Raw genomic sequence first — 26,442 nt, forward strand, 5'->3', positions numbered from 1 at the left:
ATCACCACTAAACTAAACTGAAACTTTGTTTGGCTTTATTTCAGTTTTGTTCATAAAGCTGAACCATAGCAAAGTGAAGCTTAGTGCCGTTATTATGATCTTTTAAAATATCCTATTCAGACCGCTAGTGAACCATTTTATTGCACTTTCTCATGTAAGAAGATGTAGCATATTTTTTTCCCTCATAAATTTAAGAGGCACAATTTCAAACTGCTCATGATTAAAACAAACGTTTGAAGTCCTATTCCACTTACCTGAAGGTGAGTCCCTATGAAACTCAGAAGGATTTACTTGCCAGTAGACATGTATAAATAGTGTAAATAGTGTAAATAGAGTACATCTTTAAAAGGAAGGTAAAACTGAAAAAAAATGAAAGGTATATTGAGAAAAATGTTTAAGAACAAAGAGGACAGATCGTTTTATCATCTTTCTGCTATCAAAATAATAATTCAGAAATCATAGTCACTTTCAGTTGTCATTTCTCAAAACATCTTGGATAGCACTTAAGTTCACATAAATGGTCTTTTTCCTGGTGCAAAACTCAGAAGATCAGAGACAGACACATAATTTGATGTGGTTGTTCAATTCGGCCCAAAGGTTCGATGACCTCGTTTCAAAGTCAAGCTTCAAGAACAGTATCTTCCTTAACGAGCTGAAAATGGATTCACAATCTTCATTGAAATGTAGTTCTACAAAAATAAAAAGAAGCCAAAATGAATTCTACACATTTAAACATGCATGGTAGCTTTTAACTCACAAGCGTTCAACTAAAATCACTCCAAAATATAAAATACTTTAAAGAAAAAACATATTCATATTGTGTGGCTTAGCTAATCATCTCCTGTGCACTGATGGACATTCATATACAAACATCTTTTCTGCACACAGGTTAGGTTCAAAAAGCTCTTGCTTAACTTGCTTTCAGAGCAGCATATACAAACATCGTGGCAGGGAATTGATCCTTAATGTAATCTTGATACAGTGCTACAATAATCAGCATTTAGTCTAATTACTATTAAAGTTGTATAGAATCGTAGAGACTCTAATTAGTCTAATTCAGTGTTTCTCAACCTTAGCAACTTTAAGAAGTGTGGACTTCAACTCCCAGAACTCCCTAGCCAGCATCCTGGCTAGGGAATTCTGAGAGTTGAAGTTCATACTTCTTAAAGTTGCTCAAGATGAGAAACACTGGTCTAATTACTATTAGTCTAATTAATCTAATTACTGTTATAGTTTCACAGAATCATAGAGATGGGAGGTATTTTGAAAGTTATCTATTACTAACCAATACATGATATACAGTAGTGTGTTGTTGTTTATTCGTTTAGTCACTTCCGACTCTTCGTGACTTCATGGACCAGCCCACGCCAGAGCTTCCTGTCGGTCGTCAACACCCCCAGCTCCCCCAGGGACGAGTCTGTCACCTCTAGAATATCATCCATCCACCTTGCCCTTGGTCGGCCCCTCTTCCTTTTGCCTTCCACTCTCCCTAGCATCAGCATCTTCTCCAGGGTGTCCTGTCTTCTCATTATGTGGCCAAAGTATTTCAGTTTTGCCTTTAATATCATTCCCTCAAGTGAGCAGTCTGGCTTTATTTCCTGGAGGATGGACTGGTTTGATCTTCTTGCAGTCCAAGGCACTCTCAGAATTTTCCTCCAACACCACAGTTCAAAAGCATCTATCTTCCTTCTCTCAGCCTTCCTTATGGTCTAGCTCTCACAGCCATACGTTACTACGGGGAACACCATTGCTTTAACTATGCAGACCTTTGTTGTCAGTGTGATGTCTCTGCTCTTAACTATTTTATCGAGATTTGTCATTGCTCTTCTCCCAAGGATTAAGCGTCTTCTGATTTCCTGACTGCAGTCAGCATCTGCAGTAATCTTTGCACCTAGAAATACAAAGTCTTTCACTGCTTCTACATTTTCTCCCTCTATTTGCCAGTTATCAATCAAGCTGGTTGCCATAATCTTGGTTTTTGTGAGGTTTAGCTGCAAGCCAGCTTTTGCACTTTCTTCTTTCACCTTCATCATAAGGCTTTGAGCTAGCTGGGTCATCACGTCTGGGGCTAGTTGAACTCATCCTCTGTTCCTCCCCAGTAGCATTTTGACCATCTTCCGACCTGGGGGTCTCATCTTCCGATGGTATACCGACATATCTCTGGTTGTACTGATCCATTTAGTTTTCACGGCAAGAATACTGGGGTGGGTTGCCATTACCTTCCCCAGGGACTGCATTTAGTCTGACCTCTCTGTCATGACCTTCCCGTCTTGGGTGGCCCTTCACGGTTTAGCTCATGGCATCATTGAGGTGCTCAAGCTCCAGCACCACGACAAGGTAACGATCCTTTGCTGAAGATACAGTAGTGTAGGATGCAATATATCTTATCTACTAAATCAATTTATTTATTTGTTTAAAAAGTATCTTCCCACACCTTGTGACATTTGAATTGGATTGTCTAGTTATCACCTTATTGGTACCACATATTGTTCAATATAAAATATCTCATACTTGGAACATATGTAAAATAATAGCCTAATTAAAGCAATAATGAACTGATTTAGATTTAAATCCATTTTAAAAGTACTTATTTTGCTTAGTAAAATTAAAAACATATACCTCCACATCAGTGCCTATTGATGCCAAGATGAAGGAATGTTGTCTGTGGTCAAGTGCATAAATGTATAACCTGATTATCAACCTAACCAACTTGAGACTAAAAAGATACAAATAGAAAATACATACTGGTAAGGAATACAGAAGGATCGCTAGAAATAAAAGCACAATCAGCAGAATGATGATGCCAATGAAGACCCACTTAAACCTCCGCCACACAATAAATTTCATAGTCTTGCATGGATTTGTGAACCAAAGGAAGGATGTTTCTGGCCGGCTGTGGAAGGAAGGAAGTCCAATTAGTGATATGGCTTTGATATAGTTGACTATGTATGCAGAAATTAGAACTTTAAAAATCTAGTATAAAACAACTCCCATTTATAAAATGAAATACTAGATCACTCAGAGCTTGGGTTTTGAATTTTGTGCCTGAATACTGTTACTGCTCTGTTGAAGATAAGAATCTAGTAGATATTAATGGCAAATAATATGTACATAATAATAATAATGATAATTAGTAGTAGGAGCACAGATAGTCCTCGTTTAATGACCCTAATTGGGACTGGCAAGTCCGCCGCTAGGCAAAGCAGTTGCTAAGTGGGAAATCACGTGACTGCAACTGCCCTTTCCAACTGGAAATAGACAAATCTAGTCAGTTTCACTACCTTCCCCTTTTGTTTGCCTCCTAACCACTCCCCCGCCATTTGGAATGCTTGAGTGCCAGCTTACTGTCTTGTACACATTGAAAACAATGTGATATCGCTGGCAGCCCAGGGCTGGGAGACACAAGCATGCTATGCAAACAGCTTACAGAACTCTCTTGAAAACCCTGTGTCTCCAATCTTGCCACTCTTGGTGGGGGGGGAGGGGAGAAAAAAAAACAAGCAATTCCTGTAGGCAATTTCTCCCTTGCCTGACCCTTTCCCGCTGCTGGCATGATCGCATTGCTCTTGATGTGTAGAAGAGCAAACAGATTACTCTCCTGAAATCCCCCTCCAATCCCTCTGCTCTAGGAGGGGGGAAGGGTCAGGCAAAGGAGAGATTGCCTACCAAAATCACTTGCTCCCCACCCTGGCAGAGCAGAGAGGTTGGAGAAGAGATTTCAAGAAAGTAAGCGGTTTGCGTAGCATGCCTGCATCTCCCTGCCCTGGGCTGCCAGTGCGATTGCATTGCTTTCAATACATAGAAGAGCAAACAGTTTACTCTCTTACAATCCCTTCCTCTCTAATCTCTCTGCTCTGCAAGGAGGGAAGAAAAGAAAAAAACCACAGGTCAGACACAGGACAATGCATACTGACTATAATAGTGATCATGTGACTGAGGGATGCTGTGAAGGTCATAAATGGGCCATAAAGTTATTTTTTTCAGCACCGTTGTAACTTCAACCATTCACTGAATGTCAATAAGTGAGGACTACCTGTATATTTGTGTAAAAGCTCAACTTTTCCAGTTTGTCTGCTTAAAAAGAATGTTTATTTCTTTCCCACAACTCTCATCTCCAAATGTCTACTACTGTTTATATTACAGTTCTTAAAATTAAAGTTTGCACAAAAATGTGCTTGTCAGAAATACATTTGATCCTAAGCTTCAGACATACTTGTCTTGGAGAAAAAGACTGATGATCGGAGGAGAAAGAGCTGTAGGAACTATCAAAAGATCATCTCAATGTAATTTTCCAAGTTACAGATGAGAAGTTGTGCAATATAGAAAAGAATTCCAACTGTCTCCAGTAAGGCCAAACCTTTGGGCTGGTCTATGCATTACAGCAAAGGTCACTGGACCACTGAGAGCCAAGCTAAGCATGTGAGCTCACTGAAATGATTCTCTTTTTAAGGCTTTAAGTTTCCCTGGACATGACATTCCCAAGGCTTATAAACAATCATGCCAACGTGTTGGGAGACCAATCTGCAAGATAGCAACCTTAAAATAAACAGAGGAAAATATCTTACTTTGGTAGGTCTAGTTTGGGATTCATATTAGGTTCATCTCTCCCTTTACCAGCTGGCCGTTCATCAAGGTCTTTTTCACCAAGGACTTCCAGAGTCATTTCAACTTTCCCCTTTAAATAAATAAAAAATATTATCAAGAATTTTACAGTGTTGCACATTAATGCTTTTATTCATGATGTTCAGTGTTGCATGAGCGGGTTTCAACCCCATCCCCAAATGTGATCTAGAGCAGTGTTTCACAACCTTAGTAGCTTTAAGATGTGTGGACTTCGGTTCCCAGAATTCCCCAGCCAGATTCTCCTGAGGAAAATCCCCCACCCCACCAGGCCAGATTTTGTGAGTGTGGCATATGGGTGTGTGTGTGTGAGCACGGGCACATTATTTGCACTGATTTTCACCGCATATTGGTACTTCCGGGAAGTAATCTTGATAATCAGTTCAATCTCTACTACTTCAGTCTGGGGCAAGAAACAGTTATTAGATAGCTTCTGGATTCCATCCTTTTATCATGCTGTAGCGTGGAGGAGTAAGGGCAAAGAAATGGGATAACCAGAAGTGGAGTGGATTTTATAAAACAAAATTTAAGAATGAGCTCATACAAAAATCTTGGAATTATAATTCTGAAGACAAATGAAATGAAAGTCCCATGTAAGGAGCTGACAGGCACGGAACTGTTATTTTATTTATTTTTAAATGTTGTGTCACAGAAAGACATTTTCCTCTTTTTTCTTCTCCCCTTCAATTCCTCCCCACCCCCGCCCCCGTTCCATCATGTCTGATTCTCAGAGTCTGCCTGGAGTAGTCCCTGCAGTTTTCTTGGTAAGGTTTTTCAGAAGTGGTCAGCCATTGCCTCCTTCCTAGGGTTGAGAGAGAGTGACTGGCCCAAGGTTAGCCAGCTGGCTAGGCTGGACTAGAACTCACAGTCTCCCGGTTTCTGGCCTGATGCCTTAACCACTACACCAAACTGTACTCTTTATACAGTACTCCCCTTCAAAACTAAGTTAAATCTGTTGTGAGGAAGGAGAGTAATCAAAGTTTGAGAGGCAAAAGGGAAACCCTGGTGATTAAGGAGTATTAACAGAACCTTACAGCCAAAATACGGGAGCCATCTTTTTCTACATAGCAGGGCCACCATCCCCGCATGGATTTCTGTTCAAATAGCGAAGCAGTCTTCACGGTCTTAAGCGAGTTCACTGGCTTGTATTCTGGAATCATGTCTAAACTGCACTTTTGTGGAACCTTGGCTGGTACCACGGTGCTGTGTAAATCAAGTTCAACAAAACCTAAAGAAAAAGAGAAGAGGACAGGAAAGAGAACGGCGTCATTACCTTAGGACATTTTGGCACACAGTACTTCAGGATATTTGGGGCATGATTCTCTCCCTGTCCCTCCCAATCCTGAAATACTATATACATACCCAGATAATCATCCAAGGAAAATTTATCGTTATCCCATATCTGAATAAGCAGCTTGGGTGGAACTCTGAACTCGGTATTGTCAAGACTCCAGAAGTGTTCCTAGGAACCAGAATCAGAAGAGTGGGAGACTAAACAAGGAGTCTATAATATATTTCCCTCACTATCTTCTGCAAAACTGCTCATAGCATCACCGATTCATCACTTTCCATCAGTAGCATTTCAGTTCTGACTGAAGAAAATCTACAGAGACTGGAAGGACCAACTAGCTTCAGTTCTGTGTATTTCAAGGTAATCTGTACATTAGAAGCCAGTGGCACTCTGCCCATGGAAAGCTGGTTGAACACTCTGTATTCAAGGGTCATGTACATAAACTAGATTCAGCCACTGGATTCTTCCCCTCTTGTAGCTAGCCATGGTACAAACAAATCCTTGGCAACTTAGTTTTTCTGCTGCGTCACTGTGACAGGGCTGCGTGATCCTGGGAAAAGACATATCTGTTTTTAGGAGTTGCAGACAGGTGCCAGATGCGTGCCCCTTTTTGCCTTCGAATCTGAAGTGCTGAACAGTCCTGTTTAGGGGTTAGTAGCAATTCCTTGAATTGCGCCTGGTAAGTCACTAACAATTTGTGCCAAACTTTCAGCACATCATGGGGTCCCTATCCCTTGCATCAGTTAATAGCCTTGCTGCCCCATTTTGTTATGTAAAACAGAATGAGAATTAGGAGGAGGGTCTTTTCTGTAACACTGCCCCCCCCCCAAAATTTGGGATACCTCCTTTGTTGGCCTTGGAAAGGATTTTAAAGGCTCATTTGTTCTGACTCATTTTTAAATCATTCATTATATTTTATTTAGTTTTTTATTACGTATTGATTATAGATTTTCATTGTTTTCATTATCTGATGATGTATTTTGTAATTCTGAATTTCAATTTGTTTTGTGAAAGCTTTTGCCTGAAAATTGAGCTTTCCTTCCATTAAACTTTGCCACAGTAAAAAAATAAAAGGTGGGGGGGAAGCATTTTTAAAGATACAGAAATATATATTAGCTAGCAAGGTGAGACAGGCACCTGGCACGATCACAGGGAAGATTGCCCACTGACAGGCATAATCACTCTTGAGTTACTTGTCTCATATTTCTAGGCTATTATCTTGCACCATGTAATATTATCTCTCAACATTAAACGACAAGCATATTTGATTGCTGTTATTTTAAATGAAAAATGGGTGTGAAAAGTGAAAACCTGTAGTGAAAGAACAGCAAAGGGAAGAGCTGTGTTCCTTTCCTTTCTATTTCCTATTCAAAATTGTCCTTCCCATATAACATCTCCTTGCTTTTCCATCCTTAGGGAGAAATATTAATACATAATTCTTTTCTTCTATGGATGAAGAAGTGGCTGAGCGGTAAATCAGAGAAGCAGGGCAAGGCTAAAAGGTCTTCCATCCTTCTGCATGCAGATCTGTGTACTATGGTTTTCACAGCTACATTAAAACAAATACGAGCTTGGAGGAACATTACACACTCATTCTCATGTGCATTAGTTACTGCAGAGTTTTCAATCATGTCCAGGAATGATACCTTTTTTGAAACTGTACAGAGTTGTTCCGCTGGAAAATACTCAAAAGGAAAAATAAATCTCCAGTTGAAGTTCCCGTCCCCATCAAGGGACCTATAATGGACATCCGTTTTCTGTTTGTTTTCTTCGTAGCCAGACATCCATCTGAAAGGCAGAAGCAAGCAGCTTGGGCTGTGCAGTCTATAGAACTCACTAATCTTTCTAATGTAAGAACACTGTACAGCCTTGCAGCCAAATTTATGATTACTGACAAATGACTGAATATGAATATTGAATGAATATTCATTCCAATAGTTCCAACTGATTGCAGTGCAAAGTGACCAGTGTCAGTAAAACTAAACAATAGTTTCCTATTTTCAACAAGCCCTGCAAAACGCATCCTTACCCTTTTACATAGATGTCACTCATTTCTTCCCCTGTGATGCTTTTCTCATCCAGAATGACATCCTTGGTGTTCCAAATAATCACCCGTAGCTCATATCTGTAATGCAAGTTATGGAAAGAATGAAGTGGTAAGGTTTAATGCTCTCATGGTTGCCTCCATCTGAGTTCAGCAGTGGTGACACTGGGCAACAGAAAAGAATAAAACAGGGTTCTCAACCAGGGTTACATGGAACCTAGGGATCCACGAGAGGTCACTAGGGGTTCCCTGGGAGATCAGGATTTATTTAAAAAGTTATTTCAAGTTTGGGCAACTTCACATTAAAGAGGTAAGTTTCATTCTTTATTTTTAGTTTAAGAACACTGTTAATGCATATACATACAGGCCTACACATGAAACGAGTATAATAATTTTGTAACTTGTGGCCTATACTTGAGTCTGAATGTGCAGGGGTTCCCCAAGGCCTGAAAAGTATTTCAAGGGTTCCTTCAGGGTCAAAAGGTTGAGAAAGGCTGGAATAGAATGTAAGGCAAACCTTTCACTCACCTCAGATTTGAAAGGATCAATATTTCTGGGCAACGAAAAATGCTAGCAAACTTCAGCCAAGCTTACTCACTTTTTAGCCTTGCGAGGAGTGATGTTAAAAGGAGGACCTGGTGGGCCCAAGCTTTTAGGAAAAACATCCACCCACATTTGAAGTTTTCCCTGTATCAGTAAGACAATGATCATGTCAGGCTTTATTTTACAAAAAGAAGAAGAAAAATCCCATATCTTGACATAATAGTATTCTAATCTGATGACATGTCCTGGATGCAAAACACCTTAGAATTCACTCTGCATGCCCATGTCCTATTTGGCTGGGTTGTCCTGAATAGGAGTCCCACCCAACTTTTTTATAGTCAAAGGACAAGCTACGGTTGAAACATATGGGTTATTCAAAAGCATTTTGCAATATAGTACAGGGGAGTCGGGAATGGCACTTCTAAGGAAAGATCATTCATAGGACCCACTCAAAACAGCCGTTTAGACTCTGACTGATAATAACAAATCATAATAATACACAATGGGATTGCTATGAAATTACACTCACTTTAACCCTCAGAAGCATCCTTCACACGCTACTTCCCATGATGATGATCATCTGATTATTATTATATATTTCTACTATTTATTTTATTGTGTGTGCTATATTTCACTGTAAGATTTTTTTTGAAAAAAATAGTATTACAAGTTATGTCTATATTACCTGCAAATGCAGATCTCCCTTGCTGGATTAAATGAAGTAATTATAATGCAATGAGTGGTAAAAAGCATATGTAGTCATCTACATTAAAAAATCATATGGTAGAAGACTATATTATGAAGCACAACTTATTTATTTAATTTCATTTACACATGGTCTTTCACAATGGGCTTTTCCTAGATATACACCTGAATATCCCCAAAATATTATCACTATTTGCTATAAGCATGCGTATAGATACATATACGCATAAAGATATATTATATATGGGTAAATGGGTAGAGTTGCATCCTGAATTTGACTGATTTCCACTGAATTAGGCATGCTTCCAATTTTAATGAATTTTAGTATACTACACTAGTTTGGTCTAGTGGTTAAGGTACCAGGCTAGAAACCAGGAGACGGTGAGTTCTAGTCCCGCCTTTGGCACAAAGCCAGCTGGGTGACCTTGGGCCAGTCCCTCTCTCCCAGCCCTAAGAAGGAGGCAATGGCAAACCACTTCCAAAAAACCTTGCCATGAAAACTCTAGGGACTAGTTCAGGCAGTTCCCAGGAGTCAAAAACTGACTTAAACAACAACAACAACACCAACAACCCCAAAACAAAACAAAAACTTTTTAGTAGATGAAATACTACAAAATACTATGTGTCTAGCCAACAAAATCTGTGACCTAACAAATCAAGTATGTTACTTTTACTTAAAATCCAAATGGATTACATTGGTTTAAACAGGATGATCAAGCATACACTTAAAGCTCTCCCACTAAAATTATGAGTTTCAGATATTCCTATCTCTGGCTAGGTTGTGTCCACAGAATAACTGGATATTAATTATTTATTTGTTAGATTTATATCTTCCTGTTTGCTCAGAAACTCAAGGCAGCATTATGAACTATATCATATAATACTACTGACAAAAGGAATAGATAGGTACCCAGTTCTATTATAGGAATCATTTTGTATCTAGCTATGCCAAGAATTTGCATCTCATGAACAGAAAGTAAACAAAAAAATGTGTAGTACTTGGGGAATGTTGGGCTGAAAAGTACTGTGCAGGGTTCTGGTTTCCACATGCTCAGGTACCAAGCCCTGAGTTCTGAGAATGTGCAGAGCCAGTCTTTCTTCTCCAGGTCCAAGATGCTCATGCAACGTTTGGTTTCTCTCTGAAATAAAGTGAAACAATGAAAATCATCACTCACTGAATGGAACAGACATTCCCATCTACATATTGGTTTTAATATATACAGTATCTACATGTGATGCCTTAAATCTAAAATACATGGACTTCAGACTTTGAGCACGCTTTATGCAAACATTTTTTCACTTTTCCCTAACAAACAAGAGGAAAGTCCCACTGAGCATTGCCGAGCTGGCATCCCAAATCACAACCACTGACATACAGATAGTCCTCATTTAGCAATATCCTCGTTTAGCGACTGTTCAGTTACAACAGTGATGAAAAAGTAACTTTGCAACCAATCCTCGCATTTACAACCTTCACAGGTTTGTAAAGCAAAGGAAAGCTGAAGTAAGATCATAATCACAGTCATGATTTCACTTGGTGACTGCTTCACTTAACGACCAAGTTGTTGGTCCCAATTGTGGTTGCTAAACGAGGACTACCTATAAATGCAGCCCTACCTTTTATATTAATACACAGTTAAAAGCATAATGGCAGTAAATGGAGACTTGGCAAATATAATCAGCAACATTAATTAAATAGGGGAGGACTCACCACATTCTTCCAAAGTATAGTCTCTTCCTGCATAACTAATCCTTTTTCCATTTTCAGAGAGGACTGGAATGCGATGGCCTTTAACTCTGGCTATATTTTGCAAAAGTTGTGTTGGTTTTAATTGGTCTCTCCAGGTATTGATACCTGAACTTTATAGGAAACAACATATATTTTGGAATAAATGCATTATAGTTTTGGATATACATACTTTGATTACTCTTAGATATGATTGTTGTAAAATTCTACTGCTTGCCGGAAAAAAAAAAAGGTGGGTGGGTGGGAGGAAAGGAAGGAAGGAAAGAAGGAAAAGAAAAAAAGCAGTACCATCAAAATGACAAATAATGTAATGATTTTTTTAAAAAAAATCATTAAATTATTTGTCTTAGCAGGACCTATGGTGGACTTCCTTTATGTACCTAATTGGGATAACAAAGACTTACGTGCAGTAGTGTTGTGGTATCCCACAGTGAGATCCAAAGCGAGAGAGGAATCTGTTTTCCAGATCAATTGTGGTTTCACCAACTTTTTCATCTCGAGTCATCAGATCATAGTCATAGACAGAAATTTTCAAATCCTTCTCTTGAGGCAAGAAGCAGCTCAATTCATACATTCTAAATGCAGAAACGGCTAGTAGAGGTCAATTCCAGAAAAGATGAACCAAACTAACAAAACCATTGCTAACCCTGCTCATACAACTAAGTCGATTTAAGAGCTGCTGTGTAAAACAAAAGAGCAAGATTGATAGTCTTCCAGTACGTGAAAGGTTGTTACAGGGGAGAGGGTATGGATATATTCTGCATAATTTCCAAGGGCAGGACAAGAACTGAAGCTTTAGAGGGGAGATCTAAACTCAGAATGAGGAGGAATTTCCTGACCATGAATGCTATTGAGCAGTAAGAACAGTCTGCTTCTTGCAGCTATGCGTGCTTTACCACTGGATGTTTACAAGCAAAGGTTGGACAGCCATTTGTCTGGAAAATTGTAAGAATTCCTGCCTTGGGCAGGGGATTGGATTAGAAGCTCTCCAAAGTCTCTTCAAAACCCTATGATTCTATGAAAAACACTTCTTCAGTTATCAGAGCGTGCAGATACGGCTGACTTGTAAGGAATACATCATTCTATTAAGTCAGTAAGAATTAAATTTTCCATTGTTTCCCAAAATCTTTCTTTAAATGCAGTTCCAGAGTATCTCTGTTTCTACAGGTACCAGAAGAACATTTAAAACAAAGGAGCTTTTTCTCATTTGGGAGCAATTATTCTACCACACCTCTTCTCTGTGCTTTAATCCAACCCAGAATCTTCTCTAGATAAAATCAACAGAAGCAACAGAAAAAAAAACAGAAAAGCATGTCACACTTCCCCCTCTTCTCACACACAACTATTTTTTCATATGTCAAAATAAATTCACAATGATTTCTTCCACTATTTTAATAGGATGATCCCAATCTGGTATTCTGTACACAAATTCTAATTACAAGAGAAGGAGGAAGGTTTTAGTTACGTACCTGCCAAAAATTGGATTCAGCGTATTGGGAATGTAATTATCTCTATCCTCTATAGTTTTTTTGCCTAAGCCGATCTTAATGTAAGGATCACACTATTTGGACACAAAGGAAGAAAGAAGATGTTAACGTTAATAATAATAATGTTAAAAAAGATGTTAACATTCATTGCTCGACTGATCAAAGATATTGTAAATGTTAAATTCATGGCTGTTCAGGACACAAAAAAATTCTAAATTTCCAAAGATTTCAATGGAGGAGTTAGCCATGTTCTCAAAGCCTTCCAGTTAATTCCCAGGGAACTGCTGATGCTTCAACCTGCAGTGAGATCTACTTGTGTTGCATTTAATTTCTGCATCAGGGCATTAAGAACAGAATCTTTATCTCATTCACCCCCTCCACACCATGAGACAGATTATGATGACTGCCATTTTATAGAAACCTCTAGTGAAAGTCATTTATTCAGGAACATTTCGTATCGTTTTCTATTTATTCATTCCTGTCAATTACATTCCAACTCATTATTTCCCAGTTAATACACTACAATGCTCTAATCCAGCATTTCTTAACCTCAGTAACTTTAAGATGTGTGGACTTCAACTCCCAGAATAGTGTCTGGGGAATTCTGGGAGTTGAACTCCACACATCTTAAAGTTGCTAAGGTTGAGAAACACTGCTCTAATCAATACTATTGGCTGGAGACCTTAACTTACGAGTCCGTTATTATCCTTAGGTTGGAGTTCTAAGGCTCGTACTACATAAATCCGTACAATACACTCTAGAGGCCGACTGTCTGGTAGCTCACGAAACTGACGAGGAGGAGATGGTACAGTTGGATCATCTGGTAGTGTGTAGATCCGGAAGGAACCCTAATAAAACACACGAATACTAGTAAATAAGCCAAAACAAGCCCTTTTACTTGGGGAATAAGCAAGGAATGTATGACAATTATATATTACATTTATTTATTTATTTATTTATTAAAATAGTACGCTGCCATAATATGCAATTATACATTAATTATTTTCATTATAAAAAATGTATCTTTGCAAGATTTGACATGATCTATTCATATTGTTCTGAATACAAAATGAGAATTCATTTTGATTAACATTTCTCACTGAGAAAGTATGTCTTCAGAAATACTATTTTCTATAAGCCAAACATTAAAACATATCTGGATAACCCTTTTTTTCTTGATTGATGCTGTAGTGAATGTGTAGAAAGAGAACTCACACTATACATTCATTTGATAGTCAGTGTTTCAATCAATATTCAGAGGGAGAGATGCTTTTTTTATCACATGTGCAAAAGGCAGATTTTCCCCAAGTCTTTCCTTTTTGCTAGATTTTGGAGATTTGAATCTAATTTCAGGGAAATGGAGCAAGAAATTGTACTTGAGTTGGGAAAACACCTCTCCATTAGCTCTGTTAGAGATCTGGAATTACCCCAAGAAACTGGAGGAGGTCTAAGGAAAAGAAGCAGAGGATTTTGCTTGAGAGGATGCTATTTAAAAAGAAATAGGTAATAAGTAATCCATTTTAGCCAGAATACTATATTAGAATGTTGATCTTTATTTGTGTGTGTATGTGTTCTAGTTAAATCTTTTTGCTCCGTGTTTTTATTTTGCTGTACAAAAAGAACGTTCTGTGGAATATCTGATGGCTGCCAAGAAGACTTATTTCACTTTTTATTAACTTGTTGTAAGCTGAAATTTAATCTGAAAGCAGAACCCCACGCTAGCTCATTAATTTTAACAAAGCATTATCATCCTGTAGCATGCTCAGAACATGGCATGTATTTTAGTAAATAAGGTTTTATGCAGCCTAGGTTTTTAAAATAAAGTTTGATTTTGTTTATCTCAGGTAAGATTGGTCTATCTCCCAAGGATAGGAAGTAATGTAACCTTAATCCAGTGTTTCTCAACCTTGGCAACTTGAATATGTGTGGACTTCAATGTTGGCTGGGGAATTTTGGGAGTTGAAGTCCACACATATTCAAGTTGCCAAGGCTGAGAAACACTGCTTTAGGCATATGCCTGTAAGCTACAGGGCCAGGATATTGTACTGAAATCTTTTTTTTTTATGTTATCCTTTTATATGCCAGAAGGACAACATAGGTTGTGGATGTTCTGGAGTAACTGCACTGTGTATTTTGACTGTATTCTCAGTGGGCTGATGTGGAGAGACAAAACCAACATACCCCACCATAATTTGTTTGTTGTTTTCATTGTCATTTTGTACCTTAAATTCTCCTACAACTGTAGGGTCATCATTTTCTTCAGTTTTACCTCGATACAGCTTGAAAGTATCACAGAAGTCTGTTAAACCCCTAAAGTCAGGTACATTCTCCAGTTCACCATCGTAAACCTACAAACAAAAGTGAAGTGCCATTATTAAAAGAAATGTGGTCTATACATTAATGACAGATGCTGAGAAATTTAAAATAGTGAAAAATGTTCCTAGCTTCAAACAAAAATGATGATTTGGGGAAAATGTTTAATTATATTTGTGAAAGAATTCTTGACAATAGGGTAAAAAAATAAGATTATTCAAATAACAAATCAGTGAGCAACAGCACTGAGAGCCATTTGGTGTAGTAGTTAAGGCACTGAGCTAGAAACTGGGAGACTGTGAGTTCTAGTTCCACTTAGGCACAAAGTCTCCCTTAGCCCTAGGCAATAGCCACTTCTGAAAACATTGTGAAGAAAACTGCAGGGATCTCTCCAGGCAGTTGCCAGGAGTCAACTATAACTTGAAGGCAGAAAAGAACAAAAAGAAAGAAAAGAAAAAGAAAAAAAACAAGATTAAAAGTAAAAAGATTATCATGTTAGACATAAGGCCCCTACTACATTCTTTTCTAAAAAGAATGAATTGGCCAAAAAATGTACTGATCTAAAACCTATTTATTTTCAAACACTGCTATTTTAAACTTGGAAGCCAATGCTAGGTGAATCCATAAAATTCATTGGAATAAATACCTTTAATGTATCATATCCTTTCTGAATATACTGTCCACATTTTTCAGTATCTCCAATTGAAGCATAAAATTTGCTCCACCAGTCCACAATTTCTTCTTCCTAAAGATTGTCAATAAAAAATAAGAATAAGAAGGGAGCAATCACAATTTCTGGGATAATTATTTTAGCTATGTATACTGTACATGTACTTTCCCCAATTTGGTGTCTTCCTGCCATATCAGGTTACAGTTCCTTAAGCCACACCCAAAATGTTCTCGCGCCCTCTTCCACTGATATAAGCCTCTGCCTGTTCAAAGAGGTAGAGCAGGGTTTCCCAACCAGGGTTCCATGGATCCCTAGGGTTCCATGAGAGGTCACCAGGGGTTTCCTGGGAGATCACGATTTATTGAAAAAATTATTTCAAATTCAGGCAACTTCACATTAACGAGGTAAGTTTCATTCTTTATTTTTAGTTTAAGAACACTGTTAATACATATATACAGGCCCATACATGAAACAAATATAATAATTTTGTAACTTCTGGCCTCTATTTGAGCCTGGGGTTCCCTGAGGCCTGAAAAATATTTTAAGGGTTCCTCCAGGGTCATAAGGTTGAGGCAGAGAGTTAGGGTTGGGGTTAGGGTTCAGGTCACAAGCTTCTTTGTGAAAAATAAAACTTAATAAAAAGCACCAACATTATATGGTAGGAAACACTGTAGGTTCGTATTCACTTACCTCTGGTTGGGAAACCCTGCTCTACCTCTTTGAACAGGCAGAGGCTTATATCAGTGGAAGAGGACGTGAGAACATTTTGGGTGTGGCTTAAGGAATTAATTTTCACAAAGAAGCTTCTAAACCCTTTGTACACTCAAAGCTATTTCCCAAATGAAGGGACCAGAAAGCTTTTTTCAATTAAGTAGTGCATATTAAATTCATGCATGCAAAAATTACAGGATATAGCATCAATAACTCAAACCACACAGATCTGATTCAATTACCTTTTCTGTGAGCTGCTCATGGAAACACATCCGGGGTGGATCGGTGGGGGAAGCCAAAGCAGAATGATTAAAATTGAACCAGCCATTTCTATTTTGTACAACAGATAAACATTATAGAAGCTAAACTGTGATTTGTTGGATATATTTTCAGATAATATATTTTTATTTGTCTCTTAACATTGTCCATATATTAAGTAGTGAAGTGGAAAAGGTTCATTCAGATCAACCCAACTTGTTATAATCTAACAATTCCATAAGTCTTGTCAAATGAGAATAAATAGAGAAGGATAAAAAGAAATCCCGTCTCGAAATTATCTCCAGGACACTTCCAGATTAGCCCAAGAATCAGAGGATTGCTTGATTAGTTTAGGAACGTCAAGTAATTAAGACTGGACCAATCGTCTGCTTCTCTGAAAGAGGTCTAGAGTTAGGAGCACGATAATCATATTCTACTCATTTTTAATTTCATAGACATTGTATGTCATGTGCCATAGCAATTCCAAATAGCTTGCATTATTTTGTTCCCCTGACTATGCTTAGTCCTACAACAATCTTTTTGAACAATATACAGTAAAATTCTATTAATTACATCTCAATGAATCTGGCAGAATCTTTATTTATTTGATTTCTATAGCCGCCCATCTCAGTAAATGACTCTGAGCGGCTTCCAGAATTTACTTCCAGATAAGGGTGCACAGCTTTGCAGCCTCAAGACCTATTTTGCTTTATTATTTCAACACTGTACTGTATGAAGTCTGTAGCCTATCAGATATTCTCACAGTACTTGTATTTTTTGTGTGTGTTGTTACAGTAAAGATAGTTTATCTTTTAAGAAAAACATTATGCAATTTTATTTGGAAACAAGATTAACTGGTAATTTAAATGTTTCTTAAATTGGTAAAACTAGCTATGTAAGAAATATTGAATGACTGTAAAGAACCAGAACATATTTGCTAAGTTTTTTTTTTCAAAATATTTTCCAAAAAATAATCCTGCTGGGGCAGTATTGTTACACTACAGATGACTGTATAAGCTTCCTCAATATATAACCTGTAATCCTGCCAGCCCAGGTCAACACTCTTTATGTCCCCAATATCTGATAGAATATACAGTAGGTTTGTATGTATGTAACCTGCCTTTCCTTCCTCCAATTTTTCACTACAACAAAACCTCTATGAGGAAGGCTGAGCTGAGCTTTACAGTTTTCACCAAAAGAAGGATATTCTGTAAATTATTCTTTATAGTTATTCCTGAAAAGTACTATTTTCCTGGATTATTCTGCAGAAGTCTTTAAACAGCAAAATAGAATTATAATTTCTAGGTAGGAACCCAGTTGATGATAAAACCCATAAGCAATCACTGTGCACCAAAAGCTCCTCCATCAATTTATTGTATGCCTAGTGGTTTGAGATTTTGGAGAAAGTGTGTACAAAAACGATCAGTACCAAATTTTGTTCTCCAATGGTTGAAAAAAAATCTGTTATATTGAGCAATACGATTTTATTTTAATAGACTGCAATCCTATGTCCATTTAGATGGGGGTCTATCCCTCTGAATTCACTTGTCTCATTTCTGAGTATGCACACATACTGTAGCGTTTTGCTGTTAGCATGCCAATCAGATGCCACGTGTTAGTGGCAACACACCTGTATGAATGCAACTTTTCCCATTCTCAGTGAAAGGTGTAGTTTGCAGATGCCTCAATTGGTGACAATGGAAATATTTTGCAATTTTGCACTGAACTGGAACTTCTATTTTTCTCCAAAACCTCCCTGCGCAAAATACTGAAAAGAGGCCCGAAAGCTTAATGATAAAAGCATCTAAAGGGAATAATCCCCATGCATTATACATACATGTACTCTTCTTGGAGAAGCCATTTTGCTGAGTGCAGCTGACATACTGCTTAAGCACTAGAAATTGGAATGTAGTTTGTGAAAGCTCTGCGTCTGTCACATTAGTCTAAGATCTGCACATAATTTGTTCTAAGGAGTCTTTACTTTCCATTCTGTTCCAGTAAAAATTGGAATGTTGCATCTTTAAAGGAGCATTCAGCTCCAACCTTACTATCTTGTCATTAATTATTTCAGGTATCCTGTAATACATTCATCTAAGCATTTTGATGTAGATGCCATTCTATGGTCAATTCCTGAAGTCACTTTGGTGTATTAAATTGCTTTACACTGAGTCGGACCAGGGATCCTTGTAGTCCAATATTACTGTTCTGATTGGTAGTGGCTGAACAGAGCAATAAGTAGGAATCTTTTCAGCTGCTCTCCTGGAATCCTTATATTTGGAGATGCCAGGAGTTGAACTTAGCATCTTCTTACACAGTTTGTAACATGTGCAAACATCTGATTTTAGTATTTGGCTAAAAGACAAAAAGTAGGAGCCAAAGATCCATGTTCTTTTTATAGGAAACTACGTCTGGCTTTTTTCCCAAAAATTTCCACAAGAAAATATTTGAGTTTATCTTTATAGATTGGCTATTTAGCTTTAAATTAGCTTACATTTTTGGAATCTTCTATAGAGAAAAGTATTCTTAAGATGTTTGCTGCTTAGAGTCTCCAGAAAAATAACTAGGGAATATAACCTTTTCTCTTTCAGTCATACTTCTAATAATGTATCCTCCGGTGAAATGAAACGTTAGCAATAAACAGTAGCAGTCATACAGTAAGCATGCACAATGAAGTAGTGCCTAATATTTCTTAATAATATTAATGCCCAATCTCTTCCAATTGCTATTGTGAATGAAGAGACTAAATACTACAATAGAGAAATGGATTAGCTGCAAGAACACACACGTCTGAAATTAATTCTATTATAACTTGGGGTGTTTAGACTAACAATATAATTGGCTCTCTTTCCACAGAATATAATTAAAGGGCAGTTCCCTATATCAAAGACTGAATGGGATGGAGAGAAGAATGTTCAAAACAAGATGAACAAGGTTTTAAACCTCTGCAATTACAGAAAGAAAATAAATAATCACTGAATTAAAATGTTGACATTTCTGAATTAAATAACTAATGTCAAATATTTTCACCTTTTAGCTGCACAAACTAAAATAATCCCTTTAAATCGGTGTTTAGTCTCAAAGTTGTCTGTGATGAATCTAGCACTTACCTAGCAACTATCTATCTAATTGTATATAAATGGTGATTATTTTACAGAAAATAATACGGAGGATATTGCTAGGAACTATGTTTGAACGTTGAATGTTCATGTCCATTTCAAATTTATGCTGTGACATTTCACGCAAATACTCATTTTGTCATGCAGCTATCATTTTTTTCAATGGATGGCAAGGACCTAACAGAAGAAGAAGAGATCAAGAAAAGGTGGCAAGAATATACAGAAGACCTGTATAGGAAGGATAACAATATCAGGGATAGCTTTGACAGTGTGGTCAGTGAGCTAGAGCCAGACATCCTGAAGAGTGAGGTTGAATGGGCCTTAAGAAGCATTGCTAATAACAAGGCAGCAGGAGATGATGGCATCCCAGCTGAACTGTTCAAAATCTTGCAAGATGATGCTGTCAAGGTAATGCATGCTATATGCCAGCAAATTTGGAAAACACAAGAATGGCCATCAGATTGGAAAAAATCAACTTATATCCCATACCAAAAAAGGGAAACACTAAAGAATGTTCAAACTATCGAACAGTGGCACTCATTTCACATGCCAGTAAGGTAATGCTCAAGATCCTGCAAGGGAGACTTCAGCAATTCATGGAGTGAGAATTGCCAGATGTACAAGCTGGGTTTAGAAAAGGCAGAGGGACTAGGGACCAAATTGCCAATATCCGCTGGATAATGGAAAAAGCCAGGGAGTTTCAGAAAAACATCTATTTCTGTTGCATTGACTATTCTAAAGCCTTTGATTGTGTGGACCATAACAAATTGTGGCAAGTTCTTAGTGGTATGGGGATACCAAGTCATCTTGTATGCCTCCTGAAGAATCTGTATAACGACCAAATAGCAACAGTAAGAACAGACCACGGAACAATGGACTGGTTTAAGATTGGGAAAGAAGTACGGCAGGGCTGTATACTCTCACCCTACCTATTCAACTTGTATGCAGAACACATCATGTGACATGCTGGGCTTGAGGAATCCAAGGCTGGAGTTAAAATCGCTGGAAGAAACATTAACAATCTCAGATATGCAGATGATACCACTTTGGTGGCTGAAAGTGAAGAGGAACTGAGGAGCCTTATGATGAAGGTGAAAGAAGAAAGTGCAAAAGCTGGCTTGCAGCTAAACCTCACAAAAACCAAGTTTATGGCAACCAGCTTGATTGATAACTGGCAAATAGAGGGAGAAAATGTAGAAGCAGTGAAAGACTTTGTATTTCTAGGTGCAAAGATTACTGCAGATGCTGACTGCAGTCAGGAAATCAGAAGACGCTTAATCTTTGGGAGAAGAGCAATGACAAATCTTGATAAAATAGTTAAGAGCAGAGACATCACACTGACAACAAAGGTCCGCATAGTTAAAGCAATGATGTTCCCCATAGTAACATATGGCTGCGAGAGCTGGACCATAAGGAAGGCTGAGAGAAGGAAGATAGATGCTTTGAACTGTGGTGTTGGAGGAAAATTCTGAGAGTGCCTTGGACTGCAAGAAGATCAAACCAGTCCATCCTCCAGGAAATAAAGCCAGACTGCTCACTTGAGGGAATGATATTAAAGGCAAAACTGAAATACTTTGGCCACATAATGAGAAGACAGGACACCCTGGAGAAGATGCTGATGCTAGGGAGAGTGGAAGGCAAAAGGAAGAGGGGCCTACCAAGGGCAAGATGGATAGATGATATTCTAGAGGTGATGGATTGGAGCTCCTGGGGGAGCTGGGGGTGTTGACAACCAACAGGAAGCTCTGGCGTGGGCTGGTTCATGAAGTCACGAAGAGTCAGAAGCGACTAAACGAATAAACAACATCTGACAGAGTGCTTCCACATTGAACCATATTTTATAAATATTTTAGATAATTTTAGAAGCCTTCCAACTGCCAGTTCAATTTATCAGTCCATTCACTGAAGAGCAGATATTTATTTATTTATCAAATTTTATCACCGCCCATCTCCCTCCCAAGAAGGGACTCTGGGTGGTCTACAATAAAGTAGAATTAAAAACCAAAACAGTTATAAATACAATAAATACAATAAAAGTAAGAATGTGATGGAATCAAGATGGGCAAGAGTTCTTTATCAAACCGTGAGTATAGTAGGTCCATCAGAAGCCACTCTAGGGTGCTAGCCATCCCCAAGTATGGCTATTCCACCTTCCATTCCAGCCTGTTGGCAAAACCAGGTCATTAATCTTTTTCAAAAGTCCAGGAGAGAGGTGGCCTGTCTCACCTCTGGGGGAATGATGTTCCAAAGATATGATAGTTATGATATGAAAAAAATATGATCTAAAACTATTGGTTCCAACAACCTAAGAGACGGCTTTATACATGGACGTCCCCAGATGGACAACACCGAAATCAGATTGACTACATCCTTTGCAGCCAAAGGTGGCGGACATCTATACAGTCGGTAAAAACAAGACCTGGAGCTGACTGTAGTTCAGATCACGAACTTCTTATTGCACAATTTAGGATCAGACTCAGGAAGCGACTAAACGAATAAACAACACAAAACTATTGGCAGCCAGTTCAGGAACTGCAGACACACAGAAGACAGACAATAATTTACATCAGCCCTCCCTAGCTGTGACCTTCAAATGCGTTGGTTTTCAGTTCCCATAAGGCCCCATCAAATTATCATCATACTGACTGGAGAGGTCCAACACATCTGAAGAGCACCAAGTTGGGAAACCTGATTTACACATACAAAAACCACCCAGAGTCCCCTTTTCGGGAGAGATGGGCGGTGATAGAAATTTGAAATATAAATTAAATAAATTAAAAAATAAAAAAGAATAGAAGACAACAGAGTGATTAACATACATACCGGCTACATAGAGAGAACATATTAGCTTCCAACAACTTTTACAGATAAATTGTCTGGTTAGATTTTCATGCCAAAAAACAAATGAACTGGCCATGGAAGAATGAATGAACACAAGAAGTTTACCTGTGCTGTTAGTAAGGGTTGCACACCTTCCACTTCAATTACTACATCTCGGCGAGGTGCAGCTGCTAGAATACTAACTGCAGATAAAACAATTAAGCCAAGAAACACTGAGAACCAGATTTATAAATTCAGGAGTCATAATTTCAGCTTTTATTTCTCTTAATTCTTTGCTCTCCTATTTTCTTCCACTGGATGGAAGAGTCTAGAGAACTGGTTTGGTGATGCCTAAAGCTGAAAGAAACTATCCTTCCTTCTTCTAAATCAATGTTCTTCAAACTTCGCAACTTTAAGATGAGTGGACTTCAATTCCCAGAATTCCCTAGCCAGCATGCTGGGTGGTGAATTCTGGGAGTTGAAGTTCACACATCTTAAGGTTGCCAAGTTTGAAAAACACTGTTCTAAATGAATTGTATTTTGTGGAGTTAACTACCAAGTCGAATTTCTCAGGGACTGACTGGCTAAAAGACAAGATATAAATATATAAATCAGTGTTTATTTTAGAGCAGAGAACATTTTCTGTATTCAAGCTCTAAGTGCAGTTGCTTGTGTAGCCAAAACACTCCATTCCCACAAGATGAAAATATCACCAAGCTTGGTGGAACCCCAAAATCCTACAGGTAAAAGGGGGCACATTCAGTTGTTCAGGAACAATCAGAACATTCGTGGGGGCAAGGGAGTGGAATGGATGGTCTCTGTTTGAGTCCCCACTGCAACATTCTGTTTGAGACTCTCCTTTAATGAAGTTAAATGCAGAACTTTATATGCTAGAATTTAAAAAGTGGGACCAAATTATAATAGCAGCAATAAAAGCAACCTCATTCATTCTTATTATACATTCAAAACCATGAATGTTAATTGATGCTCTGGCTTCATTTTGAACATTCTTTCTCAATGAATAATACTGATTTTCCCCCAGCTTGCCAAGCATGGATAACTTAAACATATCAAGAATACATAATTAGTAATGTTGCTTCATAAAAGTATTGAAGTATCACCAAAGTTTAGTTGTGCTCATTTATTTCAAGGGAGGTTGTGTAGAGATGCTGTCAGTAGACTATCTTAGAAGTAGCATGACTGGGAGAACAGTTGATGTCTTTATTTTTATGGGAACTCTACCTTTCATCTGCGGTGCAATGTCTTCTTTAGTAGCATAAGGATCACAGCGAAAATTCTCCAGGAAATCAATGGTACATTGTCCCACAATAGGTTTACGGCCAAACTGCCTGTGATCTATCACTTTAAGAGCTAGTGATGGAGTGTACAATTCCTCCTTAGGCAACAGCTAGTAAAAACAAACAAAATATATACTATCGCTTACATTTAAAACCAATTACGGAAATACATGTAACACAGGGGTATCTATGGCAGGGAGGAGAAAAAGTTAAGGTAATTGAAGCTACATCTTTTTTTAATATATGTCAACACATATAAAAAGGGGTGGGGCTTTGATGATATAGTTGCAGCTGCCTTGACTTTTTTTTAATGCCCCAAGGATCCCTGAGGAAGACATTTATATAGATTGGGAGAATAACATGGAGATTAAAGATTTAGCTCCCCTTCCCAAACTTTCTTCTCTGGTGAAAATCAAGATCCACATTCTAAATCAAAATGAACAGCCTGGGGAATCCAATCACAGATTCCTTATGTCTCTGCTAGTTTGGTTCTTAGAAGAGATGGCTAAACCAAAACCAAATTGCTTTGATCCATTTTGCTGCATAATATTCAGAATACAAAAATATTAAGTGCCAAAGAAGCCAACAAAATAATGCAATTTTATATGCAGATGGGAGAATATGTTGCGTTTTTTGCTTCAATTCACAAAAAATTGTCATATGTTCAGGGAAGGGATGTAGAAGATAATGCTTTTGGGACAGTGGTGCATGTAAACAAATCAAGCACTTTAGCAGGGAAGGGAGATCTATTGGATATTGCTTGATGTTCTGCAATATATCCACTTGGTGCTGTGCATCTCCATATGTTTATAATAATGATATCTGGGCTACAGTATATGAATTCAACACTCCATCTCATATGTTTTCCCATCTGCTTCTGAATGAGGATGCAGATGTATAACCATATTGCAACTGAAACTGTACACAAAGTTAAAGATAGGAATAATTCAGGATGCTTAAATTTCTGCTCTGGGCAATTTCAGGGTAAATATATATATTAACATACATATCTGTTCTATTTTTTCCCCTATGATCAATATATATTCAAAATGTGCAATACATCTTTGCTATAAGGTCTTTGTGGTACCATACCACTTTCATGAAGAGAACAGATCCAGGAAAATTGGGTGTCCTCTTCAAGTTTTTGATTACTACAGATTGTATCATTTCACCTCCACATTCTATAATGAGACTGGGAGAAGTCACAGGAGCCATTTGGTAGTTTTTCATGTTCCGTAATCCCCAGGCAAGGATCTGTTAAAACAAATGAAGCAACAGACCACAAAACATCACATTATGAAGAAACACATAATCTGCTGCAAAATTAATTTTAAAATATACTCATGAAGGGGGGAGGGGGGACAACACATTTTAATCAGGCATTGTGCCACATTTTTTTTCCTTATTGACCAAAATATTCCATTTACTTTACATTTATATTGCATAACACCATGTGATGATCAGTCTACTTTCCATCTGTATCATAGAAGTTTGTACATAAATCTGTTAATTCGGAAATCTGTTCCATTCTATTCTCATATTAATCTGCATTTGGTTCAGGAGAACTTAAGCCTCTATTTTTCTGCATTATAGTACAAAAATTTGAATAACAACAACAATACATATTACAGATGTTTACCAAGGTGTGATACCAAACAGAACAAAAACACAATAATTGTAAATCAATACAATTAGCTCAGAACACAGTAAACAAATATTAACACTAAAATAACCAACACAACAACAGTACATTTAAACAATGCCCTTGGAGAGGACCAAGTGTATTTACATCCATAATAATTTATTAATCTAAAGGTATTAATCTAGAACTGAGAGCTAAATATTAGTAGGGTAGAGCAACCAATCCCTACGTTAACCCACTTATAAAATTAAAAAAAAATCTCTCTAAACTCCTTTTAAACACCATCAGATTTCCAGAGACAAAGTGAGGAAAGGAGCCAATTCCAGAGTAGAGGAGCTACGTCCATAAAGGCCCTGAATCTGTAGATCATGACCCTGGAGCAAAGATCCAAAAGAAGGCCTTGAGGGTTGTAAAGAATTAACAGAATTTAGAGAGAAATAAGGGCAGAAAGCTAGTAGTGGTCAAGGCACTGGACTAGAAGCCGGGATACTAGGAGTTCTAGTCCTGCCTTATGCACAAAACCAGCTGGGTGACCTTGGGCCAATCCCTCTCTCTCAGCCCTAGGAAGGAGGCAATGGCCAACCACTTCCGAAATCTTGCCAAGAAAACTGCAGGGACTTGTCCAGGCAGTCGCCAGGAGTCAACACTGACTTGAAGGCACATACATACATACATACAAGGGCAGACAGATACTGGGGAGTTTGTTGCTGGAGGGAGTTTTAAGTTGGCTCTGGCTCAAACAGGGAGCCACTGAAGAGCCCTGTGCTACACTAAGATGTAAGAACAACAGGAAAAGCCCAGTACTGCCCAAATAGCACTGTTCTGAATTAAGATCAGGGGATGGAGAGAAGAATCAGGAAGACCTGCCAAGAAACAATTACAGTAATCTAGGCATGGGATAACCAAGGCAAGAACCAATAACACTGCAACCTCCTCTGTCAGAAAAACGCCTGGTTCCTATGAATATTCATAAAATGAAAATCAGCCACCCTAGCTATCAAATGAATAAGTGGGTGAAAAATCAACTAGTCATCAATCAAGTTTCTGAGGCTGATGGTGAAGGAAACTCCAGGAGGGGGGAGGAGGAGGAGGAGGAGGAGGAGGATCATCAGGTTGGCTGATTTCAAAATGTGGATCAATATAATTCCTGATGATCCCTATGTGATGAGTCTAGACA

At 38.1% G+C, this 26,442-nt stretch overlaps 1 protein-coding gene across 1 annotated transcript in view; it reads right to left on the reverse strand.

Moving 5' to 3' along the window:
- Positions 1-362: 362 nt before the first annotated feature.
- MYOF (myoferlin) overlaps positions 363-26,442 on the reverse strand; it is a 107,323-nt gene continuing 81,243 nt past the window's right edge. The window contains exons 36-53 of the mRNA XM_063307394.1: positions 24,716-24,877; positions 23,568-23,733; positions 22,452-22,528; positions 15,397-15,495; positions 14,660-14,785; positions 13,130-13,285; positions 12,420-12,511; positions 11,355-11,525; positions 10,915-11,063; positions 10,203-10,342; positions 8,554-8,642; positions 7,941-8,036; positions 7,558-7,699; positions 5,983-6,082; positions 5,655-5,848; positions 4,566-4,675; positions 2,746-2,893; positions 363-689 (exon numbers count right to left, since the gene is read on the reverse strand). Coding sequence (XP_063163464.1) covers positions 645-689; positions 2,746-2,893; positions 4,566-4,675; positions 5,655-5,848; positions 5,983-6,082; positions 7,558-7,699; positions 7,941-8,036; positions 8,554-8,642; positions 10,203-10,342; positions 10,915-11,063; positions 11,355-11,525; positions 12,420-12,511; positions 13,130-13,285; positions 14,660-14,785; positions 15,397-15,495; positions 22,452-22,528; positions 23,568-23,733; positions 24,716-24,877 — 2,262 coding nt within the window. The 3' untranslated portion in view covers positions 363-644. The remainder of the gene's footprint in view (positions 690-2,745; positions 2,894-4,565; positions 4,676-5,654; positions 5,849-5,982; positions 6,083-7,557; positions 7,700-7,940; positions 8,037-8,553; positions 8,643-10,202; positions 10,343-10,914; positions 11,064-11,354; positions 11,526-12,419; positions 12,512-13,129; positions 13,286-14,659; positions 14,786-15,396; positions 15,496-22,451; positions 22,529-23,567; positions 23,734-24,715; positions 24,878-26,442) is intronic.

Source organism: Candoia aspera, chromosome 6 (genome assembly GCF_035149785.1).
Source record: "Candoia aspera isolate rCanAsp1 chromosome 6, rCanAsp1.hap2, whole genome shotgun sequence".
Taxonomy (NCBI): Eukaryota; Metazoa; Chordata; class Lepidosauria; order Squamata; family Boidae; genus Candoia; species Candoia aspera.